This window comes from Engystomops pustulosus, chromosome 5 (assembly GCF_040894005.1).
Source record: "Engystomops pustulosus chromosome 5, aEngPut4.maternal, whole genome shotgun sequence".
NCBI lineage: Eukaryota > Metazoa > Chordata > Amphibia > Anura > Leptodactylidae > Engystomops > Engystomops pustulosus.
In genome coordinates this window covers 57,095,320-57,118,100 of record NC_092415.1, presented here as the reverse complement: position 1 = coordinate 57,118,100, position 22,781 = coordinate 57,095,320, and the positions used below count along the sequence as shown (strand labels likewise).

The window sequence follows — 22,781 nt, the reverse complement described above, 5'->3', positions numbered from 1 at the left end:
AATAAGTCTTTTGACCTGCATTCTACTCTGACCTATTAAGGTCATCCCCATGCTCAGGCATACAGCTGATTTCGGAAATGCCTGCAAGTCCTACATTTCATCTCCTGCCCACTCAGAATAAAGCTCTCTTTAAATGTGTGTACGAGTCCCATCTGACCGGAGAGGCATCCCTGTTGTGGGCAATGGAGGGACAGAAGCTTCTGCCTTTATTAATGAATGCAGACCATTATGAGTCTGGCTGGCTCCTGCTCTGTTCCCAGAAGCATATACTGTACGTGACTTAAAATGTTGTAATATTGACACAAGCGAGCCGGGCACCCCTAAGGAAAATTACTCCTTGGATATAATGTAGGCTCATAACAGCTCTAAGAGTACAAAATACAATCCTTAGGGATCAGACTGACATATACCGCATTCTACCGAGTCCCTGAACATTACAAAGAATTTCTTTGTGAAGGAATTCTCAAGGACAGCATTAAACTGAGTTTTGTAGCATCGTTTTGGCTCCGAGCTCTCGGCACTAAATCGTTTGCTTTGAATCAATGCGAGCGCTATATCATCTGCATTAATCGATGAATTTGGTTCAATACACGTTCTATTAAATTATACTTTCTAATTGAGATTTTCTAGCACTGCCCTGTGCTCGTTTCCATGTTGTAATTTTCAAGTTGTTAAAGAGAGGTTTAATATCTTGTACTTTCCATGGAATAAAGGAAACAAATACTAAAAATGTGTTTTTCATGCCCAAAAAAATTACAGGAGGATAAACCCAGAATTCCATATAATTTAATTTATCAGAATGGAAGAGCTACGGAATCTCTTTGGTAAGGATGCAGCAAAACCTAGCAAAATTGGATTTTCATATATTTAATTTTAAAGATAGATGCTGAAATTGGAGTTTAAAATGAACCCCAAAATGTTTTGCATGCTCCATGTTTTCGTTTCATTTCCATTTTTATGGAATGAGCTTCCTGGTACAGGTAGGTGTCCAAGCTACTGCACCCAGAACAAATTCTTTAATCGATTGAAATTTCCCCCTAAGATATATATATATATACTATAGTGATAGAAGATAATGGTAGCAGCAGGAGTGGCTGAGGAGCAGTTTGATGACTTCAAGTGAAGCTCTCTCCACCTTTGTTGTAAATCGTGCCCCTCGTCACTGCTGTGTCACTCCCCTGTGACATCTTGTTGCACATGTATTTTACTTGTGGTTGTCACTTGAACTGCACTTAAGAGTAGGAGGAACTGCTCTATAACTTCTCTATATTCCCCCTAGCAGTGGCAATATCATGTAAACACCAGATATTAAGAGTGGAGGCCATTCCTGTAGCCCTGCATAGTGCGGCAGGCTTCCAAGGCCATGTCCCTCACTTGCGATATCAATCTGGACTGCTGTCCTGTTGTTGCCCTATTGTACCCTGGTCCACTGTAAAATGCCTGGAGTCTGGTACAGAAGAGATATATACAAGCAGGATCCAACCATGGAGCGTTTATTCACAAGGATTATTTATTAAATGTATACATACTAAATAATATAACATGTTTCGGCTCTGCACAAGAGCTTTCTTCAGGTTAAAAACATTAAAATTACAGCACGTGGTATACATGTTAGGGGACACGGCCAGGTAATATAACTTTCACCCATCGCATATGGAAAGGACTTGGTCTTCTCTATAACCTCTCTTTATGACCGTCTGATGTATATATTCACCAGGGGGCAGTCACGACAGGGTTCATGGTATTGCTTTACTGTACTATAAATTTTGTACTCTTTAGCTAAAAATAATACTCCTCAAAAACCAGCAGTATTTTTACACTGCTTGATCAAAATGTGTGTATCCTCTGGATTCCTCAATCCTGAGACCTAACAGGCTGATAGATTGTAAGCTTACAATATGCTGTATAAAGTAGTAGTCCAGGTTTTATATGATTGTTGTTGCTGACAGTTTCCCTTTAAGCAGACAAACCGACATCTTTTAAAAGATCATCCCATATATAGTAATTAGCTTTCCATATTCCACCAACGCATCTAGAGACTTTCACTAAAACCTGTATTAGGATCAAGAAATCTGTACAAAGCTTCACTTTCCAAGTAATATATTCGGAGATTAAGACAGTGTTGAGACAGATGTGCACATGTGCCAGTCTCTGCTTGTCTTTAAGTTCCGCTGTTATGTTTAATTTATTACATTAGGGCCTTCATACGATCTCTGTCGTGTTCATTTTCTCCACATTTATTGTATACCTGAAAAATAGCTTGAAAGCAAACTTCCCATTTGGCACAATGCAGATGTTGTAATCCTTTGTGGGTAAAAGTTTCCCCAAATGTCTACACAACACGTTCTTTGTGCCGTTGTTGTATTTCATGCCCCTCTACACTCGGCTTCAATTAAACTCCTACTAAATATTTAAATGCAGGGTCTGGTAATTGGTTACAAATAATGGAACCTTAAATTAATAATAATTACACTGAAATGTTCTGCACATTCATTGTGTGAATGCCCTCTAATCTTTTCCGCACAAAAAAATACTTCATCGAATAATGCCTCCTTATATTGTTCATTTGTTTTCTTTCAAGAAGGGGCATTTATGTGCCAACAGCTGACATATTCCTTTATAGTTCTTTGCCAGATCCGTGCATTGATTTCAAATCCTGAAGTGACTGGCGGTCTTAGGATTTAAACCCTCGTCCGCTGGAATCAAAAGGTCAACCAATTAGAAAGGGGTGCACACAGAGCTGCAATTTGTATGCAAAGGGCAAACCTTTCAAATACGGATTCCTTGTTGCTGTGTACAAACACACATGTGAGAGGTCTTTAAATAAAAGGAACTCTTTATGTGCAGCTGAACTGGTTACAGGCTGCGTTTGTACACACATTTATTTATCCATTTCAGATATTCAGCATCAAATGCTAAAAGAAATCACTCACGATAAGAGTACACCACAATCTATATGTCCATGCTGGAGATCTATAGAACATGACAGGGGTTAGTATATAGAGTGCAGATGGCAGGACCCTTCCTTTTTGCGATCTACAGGGATCTCAGCACTGAGACCCCCAGTGATCAGCAAGTTAGGCCCTATCCCGTGGATAGGGTCTAACTTGTCTTTGTGGGAAAACCCCTTTAAGGGTTTTGTTTGCATACTGCAATAGTGTATTAATTTGATTGGAATCCTTAGCCCAATGTGACTTAAGTTAAGGACAGACCCAAACTTGGCTACAAAATTAGGCCTTATGCACAAGAATGTAATAAGGATGTCTATGGCATCCGGTCATGGTGCAGTGATCACAAGCTGGCCACTAGGGAGGGATGTGGAGCGCCCCTCCTCTCTTCTGGAGCATCCTTTCTTGTGCATGGGGCCTTAAAGTAGTTCTGTGGTTTAACCATGTGACCATAGGGGGCAATATTAAGAATACCTAAAAGATCAGGGAGTGATCTTAATAAATGCGTTTTGCATATCATATGGGAACATAAGTAGTGACTAAATAGTAACCAATGTCCAACTCAAAAAGAAACCAGTATAAAGAGTCAATCGTATCCTTCTGATGCAGAGAGCAGTAAATGCACAAAATGATTACTGCTGACTCGATTTCTTGATAAGTGCAATTTCTAAAAGTCTAACACTCATTTAGATCCTTGGCTACTGTTAAGACCAAGACTCCACAGATGAGAATGCTTCTTCAGGTTATGTGTAGCCACTGGAATTAGTGCAATGTAACTTTTGGGCAAAAAATCTTATGTAAACCCCTCCTAGCTCACTGGAAAGTCGCCCTAAATGTAAGACAATGTGATATTGGGAACAGAAATATATGGAACCGTGTTAAGACTATTACTGAACTGTAACATGTAAACTGTAAAATGCAGAAGCTTATTCATACTCACAAAACTACAATTCAGAAAGAAGTATAAAGATGTCAATGCATTTAGACGTCAATGCAATTCTTAGCTAAGCAACGTTTAAGAGTTAAAATTAAAAACTGGCAATAAGAAGTGAATGAGTAGGTGGCCCTCTTGCTGGTTCCAACTATTCATTCCCCCCACTCGTCCCTCCCCTCAGGTGATGCCACAGACATAGGAAGCTGAGTATTTTAATTTCAATACACAGAGATGTGCTGTAACTATGGAGAAACTAATCTGTGAATCTCCTATTCCCTCAATTTGCTTCTCAAAGTCAATTTTAATTCATTACGACAAAACTGCATAATTACAGGGGGTGGACATTTAAGTATTTAATTTGATGTCGAAATAAAGGCAAAATCGTGCTTATCAGAGACCAATCTACTGTGCAACGGTGAATACTTTCAGAAATTCAAAGGTAAGCTATAAACAGGCATACACAGCAATACCTCCCAGTATGAAGAGGCTGGCGACGGGAGGCAAGCTTTCTAATCAGTCCTCAAAGGAACCAGCGATAAAGAAGTGCCACTTATTCTAATTTAAATCTAATACAGGCCTTTCACCTTTACAAAATGTACAGAAGAATAGCTTCATTAGGCTAACTGGGACGGAAAATATCTCAGTGCCACTTGTAGACAACTTATAGAGCAAAAACAAAATTGTTCCATAACCCGTTATAATTATTATTACTGTAATCAAAATGGAAGAGTAATGAGTACTCAGCCTTCTCAAATGAGAGGCAAAAGCTTCTAAGAGAAAGCACAGATAATGACAGCTACAAACCAGTTAACATAAAACAAATGTTAACAATGTTAAAATGTTAACTTGTCAACAAGTAATAATCCACCTCATCTTCCTCCTGATCAATTTAGCCATTAAGCTAGAATCACGCGACTTTGGTCGGTCCATGAACCTGGATTTCACAGACAGAGCAGAGTGCTGAAAAAGGGACTGCAGGCATCATAGTGAGATAGGAAGCAAGGTCTCCATTCTCCGCAAAACGGCAACAACAGTAATCATTATGTGGTCCATGTAGGGAACCTATATTGATTCTTGATATAGGGATGTTTCTACTTTTAGGATTCCACAATCAGAGTATGTTTGCACGACAAAATGCACATGTTGTAAATGTGAGTTTTTCTTGCCATAGAGCCCACCAGAATGATTATTTGGAAAATCGCCAGCACATCATAGTAGCTTTAAAATGCATGTAATTTCAAAGCAATCATGCATATGGTTCAGAATTTCCATATGGCATCAGACATGAGTTGTTTTCTGCTGTGGATCTACAATGCAATTTTATATTGTGATTATATCTATTATAACAACCAGTCTGGAAGAAGCAGTTGCATTCCACCACTGTGTGTGGGGCCCCTCTGGTCTCCAGGCCCTCAAGCAATTGCATGGGTTGATTTACACAAGTATTTGTCCTGCAGTGAAGTAAGTAGCATTTCCAAACAATAATGTATCCCTAAATACTCTCACATGATCTCTTCTGCTGATCTGGTGTGGGCCCAGATTGGATTACTTCACTCATGAATAATAAAAGAAAGCAAATAGAATGATCTGAACTAAATAATCAATGAGGTACAATAGGAATTCACTATATAAACTATAAAACAAAAAATGTAATATAAAATTATAAATCTGAAATGGTATCTGGTATAGTTCTAATACTGCCCTGATGACATACAAGGCCTCGAAATCTTAAAAAGGGATGTCAGAGATGTAGTCACCAAGACATTTCACCAAGCTTTCCTTCATACAAGGTGGTATTACCATGGGAACTTGTGGTCAAACATAAGCAATAAAGAGCAACTATGGGTGAAGCCTACAACATCATGCCCTTTGTGTATAAGCCTAAAGTTCAAACCTAGTGAAGACAACAGATCAATGCATTGCAAATATCAGCCAGGGTGCAAAGCGCGTCTTTCAACATGAATCCATTTGGGATTTTTCAGATGATACATGAAGGATGAATTGTAGACTGCGAGTCCTGCAGAGGCAGATTTCATATATAGATCAATAAGTTCAGGAACCAGACCCAAAATAGCCCAACATGGTGGGTAAGTAAGGAATACAGACATCTAGAGATAATAATGAGCTACAAATAATCTGAGACATAAGCTCCCAAGATATTTTACAACTCATCATCATTTTGGAGTCAGGTCAAAATATTGATAATATTGATCCTCTCTCAAAGATCAGAATCCTAGTATATGTCTGTCCCCTACAAACCTTTATACATGGCTTCTCTACCTTGTATCTGAAATGAGAGGGTGCAGATGGCTCCCATTATAAATCTTAGAATAAATAAACAAAGGTGAAGTGTCTCTCTGGATAAAGGTTCTTCACATAACACAAATCATATGATACCGATGAATGTTCTGAAGCTTATAAGCAATGTTGACTAGTACAACAATCCAACATGGCTTTCTGCTTCCTGGTACTACTACTCACTGGTCACATTGGGGATCTTTTGTATCTGTCAAGTGGCACTTCCTGTGTGTTAAAAAGGAAGTAGAAAGTGTTATAAGACCGTCCCAGCGTTTAGTGAAAGGGGATTGGTGATCCTGATAATTGTTAAAATTAAAACCTTTCACTAACAATCCTTTTACTATCCTTTTAATATGTTGATTTAAATCTGTACAGCATTTATCAAAGGTTATAGGGTTTTACAACAAATACACCAAAAGCGTATGGCCTTTGAAATGGGAGTGGCTTTGGGGAAAAATGTGCACCAAAAGTTATGCAAATGCCTCAATTTTGCTAATTTTTCTGGCTAAATTAAGTCAACTAACAGGATGTGCAATGTTAGGCTGGACATTAGAAAAAACACAAGATTTATCATTCAGCATTAAGCACTTTGATAAACCTGGCTCAGCACAGGACTAACTGGGAGATTAAGCCTAACCTAATAGTTTAGCATCTGTGGACAGGCCTAAGGATTATTGTGGCCCTCATTTGAGCAACATACTGAACTTCCAGACTCGGGTTTGGAGTTAGAGAAGATCTGCTCTCACTTTATGGACAGTTTGTAATGCTCGGCAAACATTATGGCACTTATCGCACTTAATATGCGTCAGCGGCTCAAGATCATCAGTCCAGAGCCATCAGCTCTTGATGGTAAATGATGCGGACATGGCCATCAATAATTTTGGACAATACTCAGATAACTTTACTTTGTGATATCATCTTCTAGCATTAATTGAAGGTGAGGACAGTATAAAAAAAAACAAAAAGGTAATAACTATATTTTCAGGTCCTTATGCTATCCATAATTCATATGCAGAAACCCACTGGTGTATTGTAAATGTATAAATTCCAAGCAGATTAATGTTTTGTTTTTCTCTAAACTAATAACATGTTTTGCAATTATAACTATCACAATAGAGCATTGCATTTAGTTAAGAGTTTAATTACTGTACTATCCCCAGGAGTGACGCACAGTAGTTCCTACATACACCAAAATCAACGTTTTTAGACATGTAAATTCAAACTGCTTTTCCGACTTCTCCAGCAATTTACTACTATCACTAGGCTCCTTAACACTAATGGATTTTGACAGGAAGAAGTATAACTAGATTAAAATTGCATTTTTCCCAGAACATAGAAACCTCATGGATATGAGTCCTGACACTTGACATCACTGTACGTTATGTATAATAAAAATAATAATACGTGATAAATACAGAGTAGCACATTCTCAAACATCTTGCTTTTAGACAAAGAAATCTAAATATATTACAATGCAAGTAATATATCTGACAATCTGCATTACCTGTATTCAGATATGGAATATGCTGTTACTTCTTGGGAGACCACAAGTTATTGCAAATTGATATCATAGCACAGTGATGGCAAACCTTTTAGAGACCGAGTGCCCAAACTACAACAAAGACCCGCTTATTTATCGCAAAGTGCCAACACAAATTTAATTTGTGATTTATCCTCCCTTCTGTGTCACAGTTTTCATTGATACCAGTACCCTGAGGACACCAATATAGCAGAGAATAGTCCCAGGTACAGCTGTCACTTTAAAATGGCTCTGTGCACAGCAAGTCGTGGGCTGTCTGGGACTGCAGGAAGATGCCTGGAGTCATCTCTGGTGATGGCCTGAGTGCCCACAGAAAGGGCTCTGAGTGCCACCTCTGGCACCAGTGCCATAGGTTAGCCATCACTGTCATAGCATGTCAAAGGATGATCTTCTACAGCTGATATCCCGTTCTTTAGGGTGTAAGCCATTTTAACACCATTCCCAGGATTCAACCCTTTAGATATTATCGCCAATAATAATGTATCTTAAGTGTCTTTGGCTCCCTTTAGTATTGGCACCTTGACAAATACAATCATATGGTGCCAATGCACTATCATGGTGAGAGGAGGTCTATTAATAGGTCTTATTCAGTTTAAAGGCAGCTCATACTTTAAAGCTTCATACTTAATATTTCAGAAATAGTGCAGATAATAATAAACTTTGTAATATACATCAAGTAAAGCAGATTCTATGTGCCTTTTTTCTGCCTCATTCTCCTGCAGTGAGCAGTACATCTGAAAGTGTTTTGATGTCCATCCAATTCGGACAGATAATGATTAACTCTTTCCATACCTAGAGAATATTCCACTCGATGATTCAGCTCTCTGAGGAGATTACCCTCTCCAGGGAAAATTAGTAAATACTTAAGCAATTCAAAATTATATCAGGCTCCTTTATCTTTCAGCTGCCAGTGGAGTAAAGGACAGAGCATTTATTTAAACTTACTGCTTTACTATTCACATAAGCACTATTGATTTGATAAAGTTTGTAAAGTTTTTTAGCACATTTACGTTAAAAAAAAATATGGTAATAAAAAAAAAAAACAGCACTCTACCTATATTTTTCAACCTAAAAAACCTAATTAACTGTTGGTCTTGGCATAAAAACAGACTATGAATGAAGATGGAAAAAAATTAAGAGAAATACAGTTCAAGTGTAAATAACTAAGGTAAATGGTCTAGCCCACAAAAAGTCTTTTCTTAAAACCTCCCAGACAACTCAGCTTTAACATTGTTTCAGGTTGCGCCATCAAACCAGTCCTCTGGAAAATTGTAATTAAATTACTTGAGCTTGCAGGCTCCCCATTTCGTGTTATAATTTAATATTGTGATTATATTATTATTATCATTATTAATAACCTCCTACAGTGCTGTGCAGAGACAGAATTACACACAAAGTAATTATAACAATTACATAAATTAAAACATTTAAACAGACTAGATACAGTATAAATGAGAACCTTCCTACAACAGAAGAGCACTGAAACATTAGATAGGAAACAATGTTGAATTGTGTGGAAAGTAAGAATTTTGCAGTAAGTTCAACTTGAAAGGAGTCTTTGGGGAATAACTGATAAATGGAGATCTGACAATGCTGATAGAAGGGTATGAGACTATGTAGGTATAGAGTCTTTACCATACAATGTAAAAATAAATAAGTAGCATTTACTATATTTCAGAGAAACAGGCAGCAAAAGCAGAAAAAGATAATGGGACACATGTATCATAGTTTTTCGGCAGCCACTTTTTCAAGTTTCCTGAAGTCAGCCTACTTAATCATTGTAATGTATCTTAAGTTTTTCCCCTTTGTGATACATGTGAGGAGTTGCCTGTTTAGTCTCACTTTTGGGACTTTTTGTGGTGTGCGACAATTTAGTTCCAAATAGTAGTTTAGCAAAAGTAAGTCTGGGTCTAGCATGGTCTGTTTTGCGACTTATTAGGTGCAAGAATGGGACAATTCCAAGACCAAAAGTCGCACGATCTGCACAAATATCTGAGCTACAAAGATAAATATGGCTACTGCACTACATCTTGGAGGCAGCTAACTTTGGTACGCTTCTCGATTCTGCGCAAAAAAAAAGGCGCAAACAGCAAAAAGTTGCACAAAAAAAAAGCAATACGAGTGATACAGGTCGCCCAATGAGTTGAAAAAAAAAAACAAGAAGTGTAATTATAATCAAATTCAGACATAGGTAAGTACATTGTTATTTTGTGGCGCATCAAACTGCAGTACTACCAATGCTATAAAAAGTATTACGTTAAAGGATTAATAATAGAGGACCTATAATATTGGGTTCAGTTCACACTTGTTAGGCAGGTTCTATTAGGACCCAAGCTATTAGAGTTTAACAAACAGTGCAGCAGCCCACATTATTTTTTCCCTATACATAACAGACGCGTAAATGGAAGTAAACTTGTAGTCTGCAGTCACTTGACAACAAAAAGATAATAATAACAACCAAGATGGACAACATTGTTTTTTTTATGGCATAAGACAGCACAAGACAGTGTGCAACACTGGCCATCCACCCCAAACATCCCATGGATAAACCTTCAGCCAATTCAATTGATAAAAATGTCACAAATAACTCTTTCTATCCATCATCCCATTAATTCTATTGTACAAAATGAAGGGTAGAAAAAAGGGACAACTCTGTTTTGACTTTAGTGGTGGAAAAAAAAATAGAGAAAAATTATATCTGATCAATGATATGTATTGTCATTAATTGCAACATATGACAAATGGATGCAATCGAACTGTAAGCAGAAAACAAATGTGTCAATGAGAATTATAAGCCTGTAGGCTTCAACTCTACACCCTCTGTCTGGTGTTACATCCCTTTACATTTATGAACATATTGAAACAAATAAAAATTATAGTTCTAAGTATTCATTTTTTTAAAGCTATACACAGGCTATTTCAGATTTGCAGTTGCCCACAAACCGAGTGTCGTCTTGAGTGATTTTGGTCAGGTTATATAATTTGGTTTTGATCCGTGTTTGGTCCGATTTGAATTCTAGTTCTATCCTAGTGATATCTGATCATCCTTTTTAGTAGTCCTAGTGTCATCTCAGTTGTGTCAGATTGTCATATCTGATTTTGGCAATATTGAGCTACTTTCTTGAAAAACATGCCAGGAAACTGACCACATCAGAATGGCATCCAAGTGGATGGCATACAACTTGGATAAGAGTAGAGCATACCGTTTTTGGTAAGAACCTTTGGTCCAGGGAAAATATTACTACATATAAAATAAACCCAATAACTAAAAGGCAAACACAGGACAGACAAATCGTTGTGATTTCTGATATCATTTTCCTTTCAGCCATAAATTACCCTCTTTATTTAAAAATATTTTTTAAAGCAATTTGTGAAAAGAATTAACTCCTCGATAACTTTCCAGCCATATAATATATTTATAGCATCAATGACAGGCTGGATTAGAAAATACTTTAGATACATCCTCATATTTACAGCTACCAAGTCTGTTATGATGTTACTAAATTTTAAGAGCGAATACTTTGCCAATAGAAAAGAAAAACAGCTTTTGTTAACTTCAACCAATATCTTTAGTGATCTCCTACTGTTTAATCTTACGCTCAAATAATCAAGTTACAGCCGATGTAGCAATGGCCTTTTCCCCCTATAAATATCTATCCTAACGCATTATTTATATACAGTATGACGGATCTCTTTTACTATTATCCCTCGGAAAGCAGGGGGGAGCCTGTCTAGAAAGCTGGCCCCGATATAAAGACATGGAATAAGCAATGCTAAATAATGCTGCACAAAGTTGCAGACAGTTCGGCTAGAGGCCAGAAAATGAATCCAATTTTTCATTCTGTCATAAATATTTCAGTGCAAATGTTCCTGATTTGCTGCAACTGTGGTTAAGCAAAGGGTCTCCATGTGAATATTAAAATACAAAGAAAAGGAGAAAAATGTGCAAAACAAAAAATAAAAGGTTAGCAGCTAATTAATTGCTTATCATTTTGTGGGGGAAGAAAAAAAATTAGAAATATTAAACAGTGGAACATCATGACACAAACAAGCTAAGGCAAAAAAAAAACATTTATCCTGCTCTTCCTCTGACAGTTTCTCATAAAATATCTGCAGTCCATCTATCTTTTAGTACTTCAGGCTCCTCTGGAGAGCAGAAAATAGTAGTTTAAAGCTCACTTCAGTGCCAGTCTGCAGGAGATTGCTTTCCACAGGACTCCTGCTGATGGAGGCCTAGGGGAAGAGGCCTAGGAGTTATTCAATCAGCTCAAGACTCTGGGGCGGCTGGGGGTCCTTTGAGGGCTGATTATAAAGCTGCCCTCCTGTTGCCAGCCTCAGAACAGAACAAAATGAGCAGCCTCTTGCTGAGCGGATTCTGCGAGAAGGAATTTCACCTGTCATGGAGTTTGTCAGAATTTCAGGATTTATCTTTGTGCAAAATTAATAAAACACCAGCCCGGATTTCATCCTAACTACTCAGCTGTGTCATCTCACAGTGATCTTTCACCTAAAAAGTCCGGGGAACCAAGATAAAGTCATCCCTGCCCTACTTAAGCTAGGAACTTTTGCAGCGTTGCCAGAAGTGTTGTGGAAAAAAAATGCAGACTTGGAAGTTCAATCAAGAAGACAGTGTGATCCTTTCCTGTAAGGACCATGAAAGGTCTTTCTTCTAAGATTCCTCACGTTTCTTTTTTTCTTTTCAGATTACTAATAACCCAATTTTGCAGGTTATACATTAACTTTTTGAAACTGTCTAAATTATAAGCCATCTTTTTTCCAAATCAACTTATTTCAACATAGCATTTATTTACTATACTGCTCTGTGAGGTCATTGGCTGCAACAAAAACATTTCTTTTTCACACAACTAACTCGCATTTCCCTGTAGTCTACCATCTCTACAGTAGATTTAGAAAGCGACTTTTCAGTTTGTGTTAGATAAATGGTAGAATAAAGTATGTCTGAAGTCACCACTAGGGGGAAGGCTTAAGGTGTTGTCATATTCAAGTGTGGGGGTTAACACTTACATAATCAGCATTTCATAATCAGGTTTCAATGCAAAAGTACATGATGCAACACAATATTCTTACTTATGGCCTGAAAACCGAAATAGTACCTGACGTTCTTATGACCCACATTGGATACTTTTATTGATTTATGTTTAGCACCTCTATTTATCTGTGGACAAGCACACAATTGCGCTGAATTTCTCTTTATATAGAGGTCATGGTCACTTGCTGTATACAACCGTAGCACAGTAATAGTAATGCCATAAACTGTAGAGGCAGATAACTGACCCTATTTTGGAAACAAAAAATTCTACATTCTTAAAAAAATTATTTTTTAATGTTCCATGGTATTATTAATATAAAAATATGTGGAAACTGGCAATGAACTGAAATTGACAGTGCTTTTATAATGTACAGAGAAAATATAAAACTTTATACAAAAGTTAAAAAATGTGACATAAGAAAATGTATTTCCTTGCCAACCGGAAGGTCACCAAAGCATCTCTATATGAAAACAAAGTCAAATAACATCCAATTTCAAAGCCACTGACTTCATATATACTGTATGTTAATTTCCATTAATCCTAAATAGCATATGAAATGTTTTTTCAGAATACCCCCACACAGTGTGACGGCATACAGTGAAAACGAGACATAGAAGATATAGGGTGCTCTCAGCAGGTCCCTGCAGTAATGCGTTAACTCCACATGAAAATAAGCAAGTCCCATAGCAACCATCATGAATTATAACTGAACCCACGACGGCAAGGTCGACTGCTAATCTCACAAATGCCTTGCCAACGTTGTTGAGGAAAATATAATGAATCTTTTGTTAAGGGAGACAAGAAAATGCAATTTATAGATTGTACAAACATAGAATTTGCTTGCATCCTGCATCTAATAATGGATCATTATTGATTATTTATCAAATAAGACCAAGTAAGCTTTGTTTTTGTATTTCTAACACCCTAGCAGTTCTGCTGTAAATAGGACAACATGGACGTTGTTTTGTCCGCTACATTTTGGGATTTTCTATGCATTTTTATATCCGTTATGCTACCTGCAGATGAACATGTCCATTTGCCACCCACAAATAAGAGGCCCTTGTCCCACTGGCATGTGATGTATGTTCATTCACCAATGACAGAAGAAAAACACTGCATGAGCCACAGGCAACAATAGTACCTGCTCCATAATCTGCTTGGCATAAATAGAATAAGACGAAAGGGCAGTGTGCTAATGGTTTTAATCACACAAAGGTCTATAGAAGAGGTCTTCAGCCACTCCAGACCACACTCTGCTGCGGTGAGAGGTTTACACAATCCATGAAATTCTGCTGCAATCTGACTCTTGGATTAAACAAGGTAGTTTGAAACTGGTCAAACCCATCCAGGTGACCCATCTTATATTTTTGGAATGCTATTGTATTACTTTTGTTCCATCAGTTTACAAACATCTACTTTAACAAACTTGTTTCAATATAATAACACAAGCAAATACAAAATACATGCGCTAAAATTTTGAATAGGTTTTTTTCTATAAATGAGATAAATTCAGATAAATGGGACAGTATCAGATTCTTTTTTTTACAAGACATTTAATGCATTTCAACTAAGGGTATTTAAAAATAAAGCAAAATCAACCCAAAATAGTATCCTACATAAAAAATCCTACATAGAAAACCAGGAAATGTCTTCATTTTTATTTTTACCCAAACCATTTTCAATAAAAACTGAGAACTACATAAACAGATATCCATCCAGCTACCCAAGCATGGCTTCAACGATCAAACATTTCATTATTTCAAGGCCAGATGATTTTTAAAGAAATGTAAATGTTCCGTACTTAATAAAAGTCCATGTTCTTCCTTTCCACAATCCTTGTGATGGCAGTGCCCGCTTTCCTCTTTGCAGCAGTTTAAAATTACATGGTTTTAAAGGATTATTTCACCCTGTCTATTCAAAGGAAGCTTAAGACCGTACTTTTATTTTCTTGTTCTAAATGACGACACCGCAAGCATTGCTTTTAAGCACAATTCATCTTCCCTGCAACATTTCAGCCTTTTAGAAGGAACTCAGCGTTCTCCTTCTCTTTCTGGCTTGCTTCCTCCTAAACTCTGGAGCCCTACTAGGTGTAGCTTCAGGGCAGAAAGGATGTTACACGCTGTGCCGAGCTGCAAATACTCCAATAAAAGATAGCAATGTGAATTCCTTGTACGTTCAGGTTGAGACTGGTGCTGCCTGATTGAACAAACTCAATCAAGAGAGGACAATCAATATTTCTCAAGATACGCAGCGGTCGACAGTTTCATTCAGATGTCCAAATTATCAAATGTGCGGCTACATCTGGATACTGCTGAAATTAAATATTTTATTTTGAACTAATAAAAACGTTCTTGTTGCTTCTAAGTCACTTGCCATTCTCAATATGTGCTTCCAATGGCACAATCTGCTGAAGGGAAGATGTTCAAACAAGCAATAGAATGAACAATGCTATATACTGTGAGGGCAACAAGGGATTAGCATCTAGAGCAATCCCAAAGTAGTCATAAAGCAGCTGCATTGAAGTGGCAAGTGTCTTCTTTTAAGGCTTATTAAAATTTGCCAAATCTTTTTTGTACACGAATATATATCGACCGATCTTATGGTTTGTTTCAAGTATTGTTAGAGTGTGCCTTTATGTCGTAGATATTTACTGGACCAAGCATGGGATAACATCAGAATAGCCATATCTGTTAAGAATGCTGTCCTCTAATGCAAACATGATTACAGTAGTTTCAGAACAGTATGCAAGTAAGGCGACATTCAACTATAAAGATTTTTCACTTTATATTAGCATTGGCAAACCGGCATTTGGTCGGAATATAAAAACACTTCACAGAAGGATGGGCCGTTTCAATCAGATGTGCTGCCTGTGACCAATTTCTCACAAAATGTCCCTTCCTTCTGTGGCGTGTGTGGCAATTGACACAATGGACACATATATAAGAACTTTCGCGCAAGGGCGTTCCGGTGCTTATTTGGAGTTTGCAAAACATTTATCATGAGGTGTCCGACAGAATTGTGCTGCACGAGCTATGTTAAAGGTGCACCAAAAAAAAGTCGGTGCACTCTGCTGGAGCAGTGCAAGCAGTGCCAGATTCATGAAGACTGTGCATCACATTTCATTAATCTATCGCACACTGCAAACCCAAGTGCACAGTTTGAACTACTTTTGATAAATGTCGGCTAATGTCTGTTTACCAATGCCAGAATTAAGTGAAGAAATCTTGGTGAGTTGCCCTTTTCTTGCACACTGTTCTGGACAGTTTGATGTCCACCATTTGTGGTTGTTACAACTCTAGTCTCTTATCTGGTACTTCTCTTCCCAACTCTGGAGATGTCAACCATGACCCATGCTAATGATACTGCACTAGGTGGATTGTAGCCAGTGTATGTCCTGAGTAGTCTCAGAGCATGGCAGGGCCTGCTAGCATCATAGATCACTATGATACTGGGAATACAGGTCCCTGCAAAGGTTTTGGTCTTGGAAATATATCCACCATAAGGTTCATATGTCCAAAATAAGGTCAGTATGCCACAGACTAAACATGGCTGTATGAAAAAATAAGGAAGAAGAGTTGAGTAGGGGATGTACTGTAGCTCATCACACAGTTTCAGTGACAGGGGTGGAAGATGAGCAAATAGAGACCAGGGCAGAGCACATACTATAGTGGTGATGTGACAAGAGGATTCATCCAAAAAGAACCAGTGTAGAGTAAAATGATGGTCAAGGCCAAACAATCAATTTATGCACCATTGAGGAAACTACAATAGGTATAAAACAAAAATTAATGTCAATCAGATTTTTTAATGAACTCTTGTTATAATAGAAATATGCTACATTCTTGAGCCGACCACTCAACTACTTCCACACAAACTGACTACTAAATTTCTTCCACAAAACACATGGACTACTAAACTTCTTCCACACAAATGGACTACTCTTTATGCACAAAATAAAATGACATTTCTATTTACTTGACATTCCATGATCTTCACCATTGACAGCATTGCTGTATTATAGTAGTGATATCTTAAAGATGAAATCATTACTGAATCAACAATAAAATAGCAATAAAAAATAACAACTAAAAAAATCAAAATAGTTTATTGCACAATGGTTATTAAATGCCATAAACCATGAGAGTTAAAGAAAAAGACCAGAATTGATAACTAAATGCATACAATAGAAGTAAGGATCTAAAATTAATTTTAAAATGTAATTGCTATGTTTTTGTAGAAGAATGCCATGAACATACGTCTAAATGTATCTACAAGCTAAGGAAAATTTACAATCAACCTAAACGTGAAACAGTAACATCCTAAAATTCGACTAAGCTATATAGGGTAACAAAATAACAGAAAGCAAATAAAAAATGAAGCGACACACTCAACTACAGTCGTTTTTTATTATAGCTAGGACCCTGCAGGAAAAATAGAGGGGAAAATAACAGTTTATTACAGATTTTGACACATTGGCTGATCGAATCCTCCACAAAACACCAAGACCGGCTATAAAACCATCACTTCTACTCATCATAGAGCCTTGTTCACAAAGTTCTGTGTCATCGATAACCTCAAATTACCTCCGGACCATAAAAAACTCACTGTAGAAAAGTGTATAATGTCTGTGTATCAGCTGGGATGAATGGAAGACAAATTAAATAGGAAGTAAAGGTAAAAAGATACCCTAAAAAGATTGTAGCTTATGACTACACATATATACCGTATATGCCGGCGTATAAGACGACCCCCAACTTCTGCCCTAAAAATATAGAATTTGGTATATACTCACTGTATAAGACTACCCCTCTCCCAAATGAAAAAAAGTCTGCTTAAAACTTTGCAAAACAAACAAGAGAGCAAGTTCCTGGTGATCATAACTGTAAGCTGCGATATTAATGAAGATCCGACATGCTTCTGTAAGTGCCGCCTGTGACCCCCAGCTCTGTGACGCCGACCGCTGTGACAGGGCGGCTGCATTAGCATACAGCGCGCCGCCCCGTCAGCGCGTACTAAGCCTCTTCTAATGACTGTGAGAGGCGGACTGCCGCGCATGCGCGGCGGTCCCAGGAAGCGGCTCTCTGCGCGCTGACGGGGAAAAAAAACACCTCACACAGTGCGGCCCCCGTATATCCGGCGTATAAGACGACCCCCCTCTGTAGCCATTATTTTAAGGGGTTAAAAAGTAGTCTTATACGCCAGTATATACAGTAAATATCTGAGACTGACTAAATCATGTTTTAATTGAAATTGTAGTCGATGGGATTTCTAAGACTATTAATAAAGGAGTTACAGTTATGTGGCCTACAATACTACCTAGACAGCGCCTCCTAGAAATATTAAACTGGTGAGTTTCAGCCATGTTTATTAGAGCTTTTAATGTCTATTACTCCACATTCCATTTAATAATAATCTAAATAGCAACATCATTAAGTAATTTGGGTTAAAAATTCTACCTAGCTCAAGTCTCTTTGATAACTAGTTCCCACAGTTTTAATGTTCGTTGTAGTTACTGATGTATTTAAAAACGCTTCTGTATGGGGGACGTACATATATGTCTTCCATACACTTCTATGGCGTCACGGTGCCGTACGGGAGTGGTACGGTGCAGCACACGTGCGGCACCGTACTGCTCCGTAGCCCGTAGAAAAATAGGACATGTCCTATCTTTCCACATGATACGGCGCCGTGCGCTGTATAGTCCTATGGAGAGGGGCGGGGGTGACCTGCTCTCATCCCCTGCTCCTCTCCACAGCACCGATGTATGCCCGCCATACTATGGTACGTCGGGCATTCATCATGTGAAGGCAGCCTTATATAGTAAATATTTTTTGAGGAGTGATAGGATTTTGCCATGACTATCAAGACTTAGTTTACTACAAGGCTCGCTAGGAACCAGGATAGGTCAATTCCCAATAATTTGACCATGTAAGTGTGCCAAGTGGCGATTACATAAAGTTTTTTGAGTGCATACATGTTTTAAGGCCATCTGTATGATACTTTATCTTAATAAAAATCTTGAAAAAAACAGCAGTTGTCAAAAACAGAAGTTTTTGTATTGATTGCATATCCGTCACAAAAATGGACATCTATTACTATCATCTTTATCACAATATCTAATAAATCTAGTTATTTCCAGGTGATCATAATTATAAGGATTGTTCTATGCCAGGCACTAATTATAGTTCAGAATATTGTTATTACCAAAGCCTAAATTCTGACTCCATTCAGACTCTCTGTTTAGTGTATTTCTATCTTTTCCGTAGAAAGAGGCAAACTATCGACAATGGTGGGGATTTATGATAACTTGGCACATTGTACACTTATTTGTAGACAGATATGATGGAATTCAATGCCAGGTCGGACATGGTGTAGTATTCAATCGAGTACATGAGACAGAACATCTTATTATATTGAATGCATAATGATAAATTCCCCCTTAGAGGCTCCAGCCTCTCAGTATATCTGGTGCACAATCGCGTGCCAAATGACAGGACAGGACCTGGTGTAGAACTGTGATAAAGGCTATAGTAAATGTGCTGAGCCAGAGCTTACCTGTTCGGCCTGCCAAACCTATGTGGTGTGAAGATGGCGCAGGGGGGAAAAAGTTGCAATTCCTGGCCATACATCTAGAATTGTGACTTTTTCATGACACATATGCCAGAATACTGTTAAATATGGCATAATAAATGCTCCATAATAATACATATTAACAGAAATGCACACAAAAGTAGACTACACCTTTCTGTCTGCCAAAAAAGGTTCAAGGATGGAAAGCACCAAAATGGAAGCTAGAATGAAAAACTGTCATCTGAATTGCCCCAACCAGGGTCAGTTGCCATCCCCAGAAAGCATGTCAGGCAGAGAACTACATAACTAATTACCTTTTAGTTATGCAGTTCTTTGGTGCAAAAAGTTGGAGTTTGTATGTATTAAATACTTTTTGTTATGGACAAAATATGGTTGATGAAGTTGTGGAATCAAGAGGCATTGAGGCCAGTAAACAAGATCACAACCAAAAACCATTCATTGTTATGTAGGCAGAGTGAAAATACAGGTACCAGAAAGAATAAACTACTTGTGGGCATTCGTTGGCATTGCTCATCTTCATATGACAAACATTTACCTGCAGCTCAGTCTGAAAAAAGAATTTCTGTGGGCATTGTGTGCAGTCATAGATCTTGTCCTCTTGTCCATGAGCCGAGAAAATATGCTGCTGCAGCTTGTTTGCTTGGACGAATACTAGAAGAGACAGAAATATCCAGTGAATATGGTGTACACATAATAATTTAGCACTTTATGGAGAGTAAAATCATATTGTAGCTATAACTGTTTTGGTAATCCAGATTACAGTACATAAACTAAAGACATGAATGGTGTAAAGTTGAAAGATTAACACCAAGAACAGTGAAGCATTAAAAACTAGTACCACCATAAAGTGATGTCTTCTTCAGCAATACGACCCTGGCCAAATCAAAGGGTTTGGATGCTTTATTCACATAATAGCCATTCTCAGATGGGATTTTATTGCTTTATACTTTTCAAAGAGTTAATTGGGTCCATAAAAGAGTCCATATGCTTAATCCGTGAAGAAGTAGGCCATATCCAACACATGGATGTGAATCTCAAATCTCTCATAGTATGAAAAGAATTCTTTGAAAGACGGAGATTTTAAAAACAAATGAATGGCCACGCATAGACATATGACATAGAAATTTCTTAAAAAGCTAATCATAGTGTAACACAGCAAGAGAGTAGGTAAAGGAGGACACGTATGTGCTGTCCTACTAGGAACAAAGTTCCCTGGAATCAACAGACTGTATGCGAAATCCCAAGTGGTCTAAAGGAGGAGAAGTTCAGTTTATCAGGTCAAAGTTTTTTGATGTACGTGATTGCAACAGTTCTTTAAGGCTTATAAGTGATGTTGTGTTTATGCCAGTACAACCAAAACAGGTAAGTATTTCATAGATGAAGTAACCTCAGAGGAGATGGGATGTGTAGCTGTTAGGGGTGCAGAGGTAGCAGTTCATACTGAACTTTGAAACCACTGATCAATTGTCCCAATTTATTATTCCTGACAACTCTGCTTTTAGATTGATGTAGTGGTTCACTTACTAAAAACTATTAGAAAATTGTTGAGTAGTTTGCACATTGTAGTAGATTGGGAAAAATGTTTACTTGTATACTGATCACTGAAGTAGGTTCTTTTAAAATTCTCGATCATGTATACGTTCTTTGGACAAGGCACAATAAATAACTACATCGGTAAACATGAGAACAATTACAAAAAAAAAAAGTTACCAAATTGTATCCTGTAGAGATACTCCAGGGCAAGAAGAATAAAATGGGAAATCACTGGGTGTCTCTTTGGACACATTCAGATCAACCAGGTTTACACAGAGAATGCAAGGGTTTCAATAATACAAACATGTTCAATTTTAATGACTACAAAACAAGGCCCTAAGAATGTGTAACAGTTTACCTGGGAGACATGCTATTAATAATTAAATTGTATATGCCAGAGGCAGAATTTGGGTTGGCAGCGCTGACTTCTGATGGATGCTTGGTGCACTGTGACCTAAAAAAAAGTTTGTGTGTAGAATATGTATTGTTACAGGCCGTGAGCAGATTGATTATGGATACTGGCACTTGACTCCAACTCCAGTCTTAACTTTACAATTTAGAAAAAATTAGGATATTGCTTGGCGATTCATACATTTTAATTACATTTTGTGGTTGGACTAGAACCACTGATAGGAAAATTGGTATGACTTCATCCCATTATGAGGAGACACAACCTGCTTAAAGGGGGATTTTCCACAAAGACAAGATTCTTAAATATACTCAGGATAACAAAATAACACATTCTCTAATTCACTGTTATTAACAAACATGTACAGCATTTCACAGATATAATTCCAACCCGTCTCTATCAGCCCTGGTGTTTACAATTTTGGTTGTCCCTGGATACGACCGTAAATCTTCTGACTATGGTCGGATTCTTCTCATGAATAGCTTCTCTTATTTGCACACTGCCTTCTCTCCCTTCTGCCCCTTACCCGTGCATTACAAGACCAACTCAGACATAGGCACTTCCTGCTGGCAAACAGCAGTGTGCAGACACTTTCTCTACAGGCTACAGACATATAAGATCTCTATAGGAGAACTGACTGTGTGTTTAATTGATTAGGTGAGGGAACGGAGTTAAGAGTGTAATTGCGCTATATATCCATCTCATGGATCTCATCATCTCTAATCTCTCATCTGTCTCATCTCTCTTTTTCTTTGTGTCAAATGCTAAAAAAAAAGGTGTAGATAAACCCTGTAGTATGACAATCTAAGCACATTGTCAGGACACTGCATCTCATTGCACAGAGGAATCATGAAGTGCCTGCTTAGAGAGTCCCCGCCCACACCGTGGACCATCACTGAATGATAGGAGCTAAAACAGCGATAAAACTGTAAAGTAAGGGGGTTAAAAACTAAGTGTGATAGTCATGTTAATGTTCTATGCAACCTTAATGATAAATAATCATTAAGTAATGATAATAAATAATGATAAATTTGGGGAAATCGATTGTGCACCAGCGTATGATAAATGCCACACCCCCTTGTCATGGCAGATACATAAAGAGGGATAGGCCCCTTGAAGTATCCATTGGCTGGCTGTGCAGCTGGGAAAAACTAGGCCAGATTGAACCTGGCGTAGTTTTGGATAAAACCCTCCAAGTGGAGGTCACATGATGTGGAGTTGCAAGAATAGTTATTTCAGTGCTTCTACACCAGAAACTGGCAAAGAATCAGTTATAAATGCCCCCATGGTGCTTGAGAGTGGCCTTCAGGTGCCCTAGATCTACATCAAAGGCAGGGTTTCAAGATAATGCCACTTTTAGAGCCCAGGACAATGGAGGGCTTCTATATGTCCTTCCACAAGCCAGAGGATTCTGTATCATAAACAGGTTACAGCAAGGTTTCAGTCATCAAAAACAGTCAAAGGAACTGTCAGACTT

At 37.9% G+C, this 22,781-nt stretch overlaps 1 protein-coding gene across 6 annotated transcripts in view; it reads right to left on the bottom strand.

Annotated features, from left to right (window-relative positions):
• Window positions 1–22,781, bottom strand: part of ZNF521 (zinc finger protein 521) — a 228,700-nt gene that overhangs the window by 5,788 nt on the left and 200,131 nt on the right. For all 6 annotated transcript variants that reach the window (XM_072152045.1, XM_072152046.1, XM_072152042.1 and 3 more), the window contains one exon: window positions 19,898–20,013. In XM_072152045.1, coding sequence (XP_072008146.1) covers window positions 19,898–20,013 — 116 coding nt within the window. The remainder of the gene's footprint in view (window positions 1–19,897; window positions 20,014–22,781) is intronic.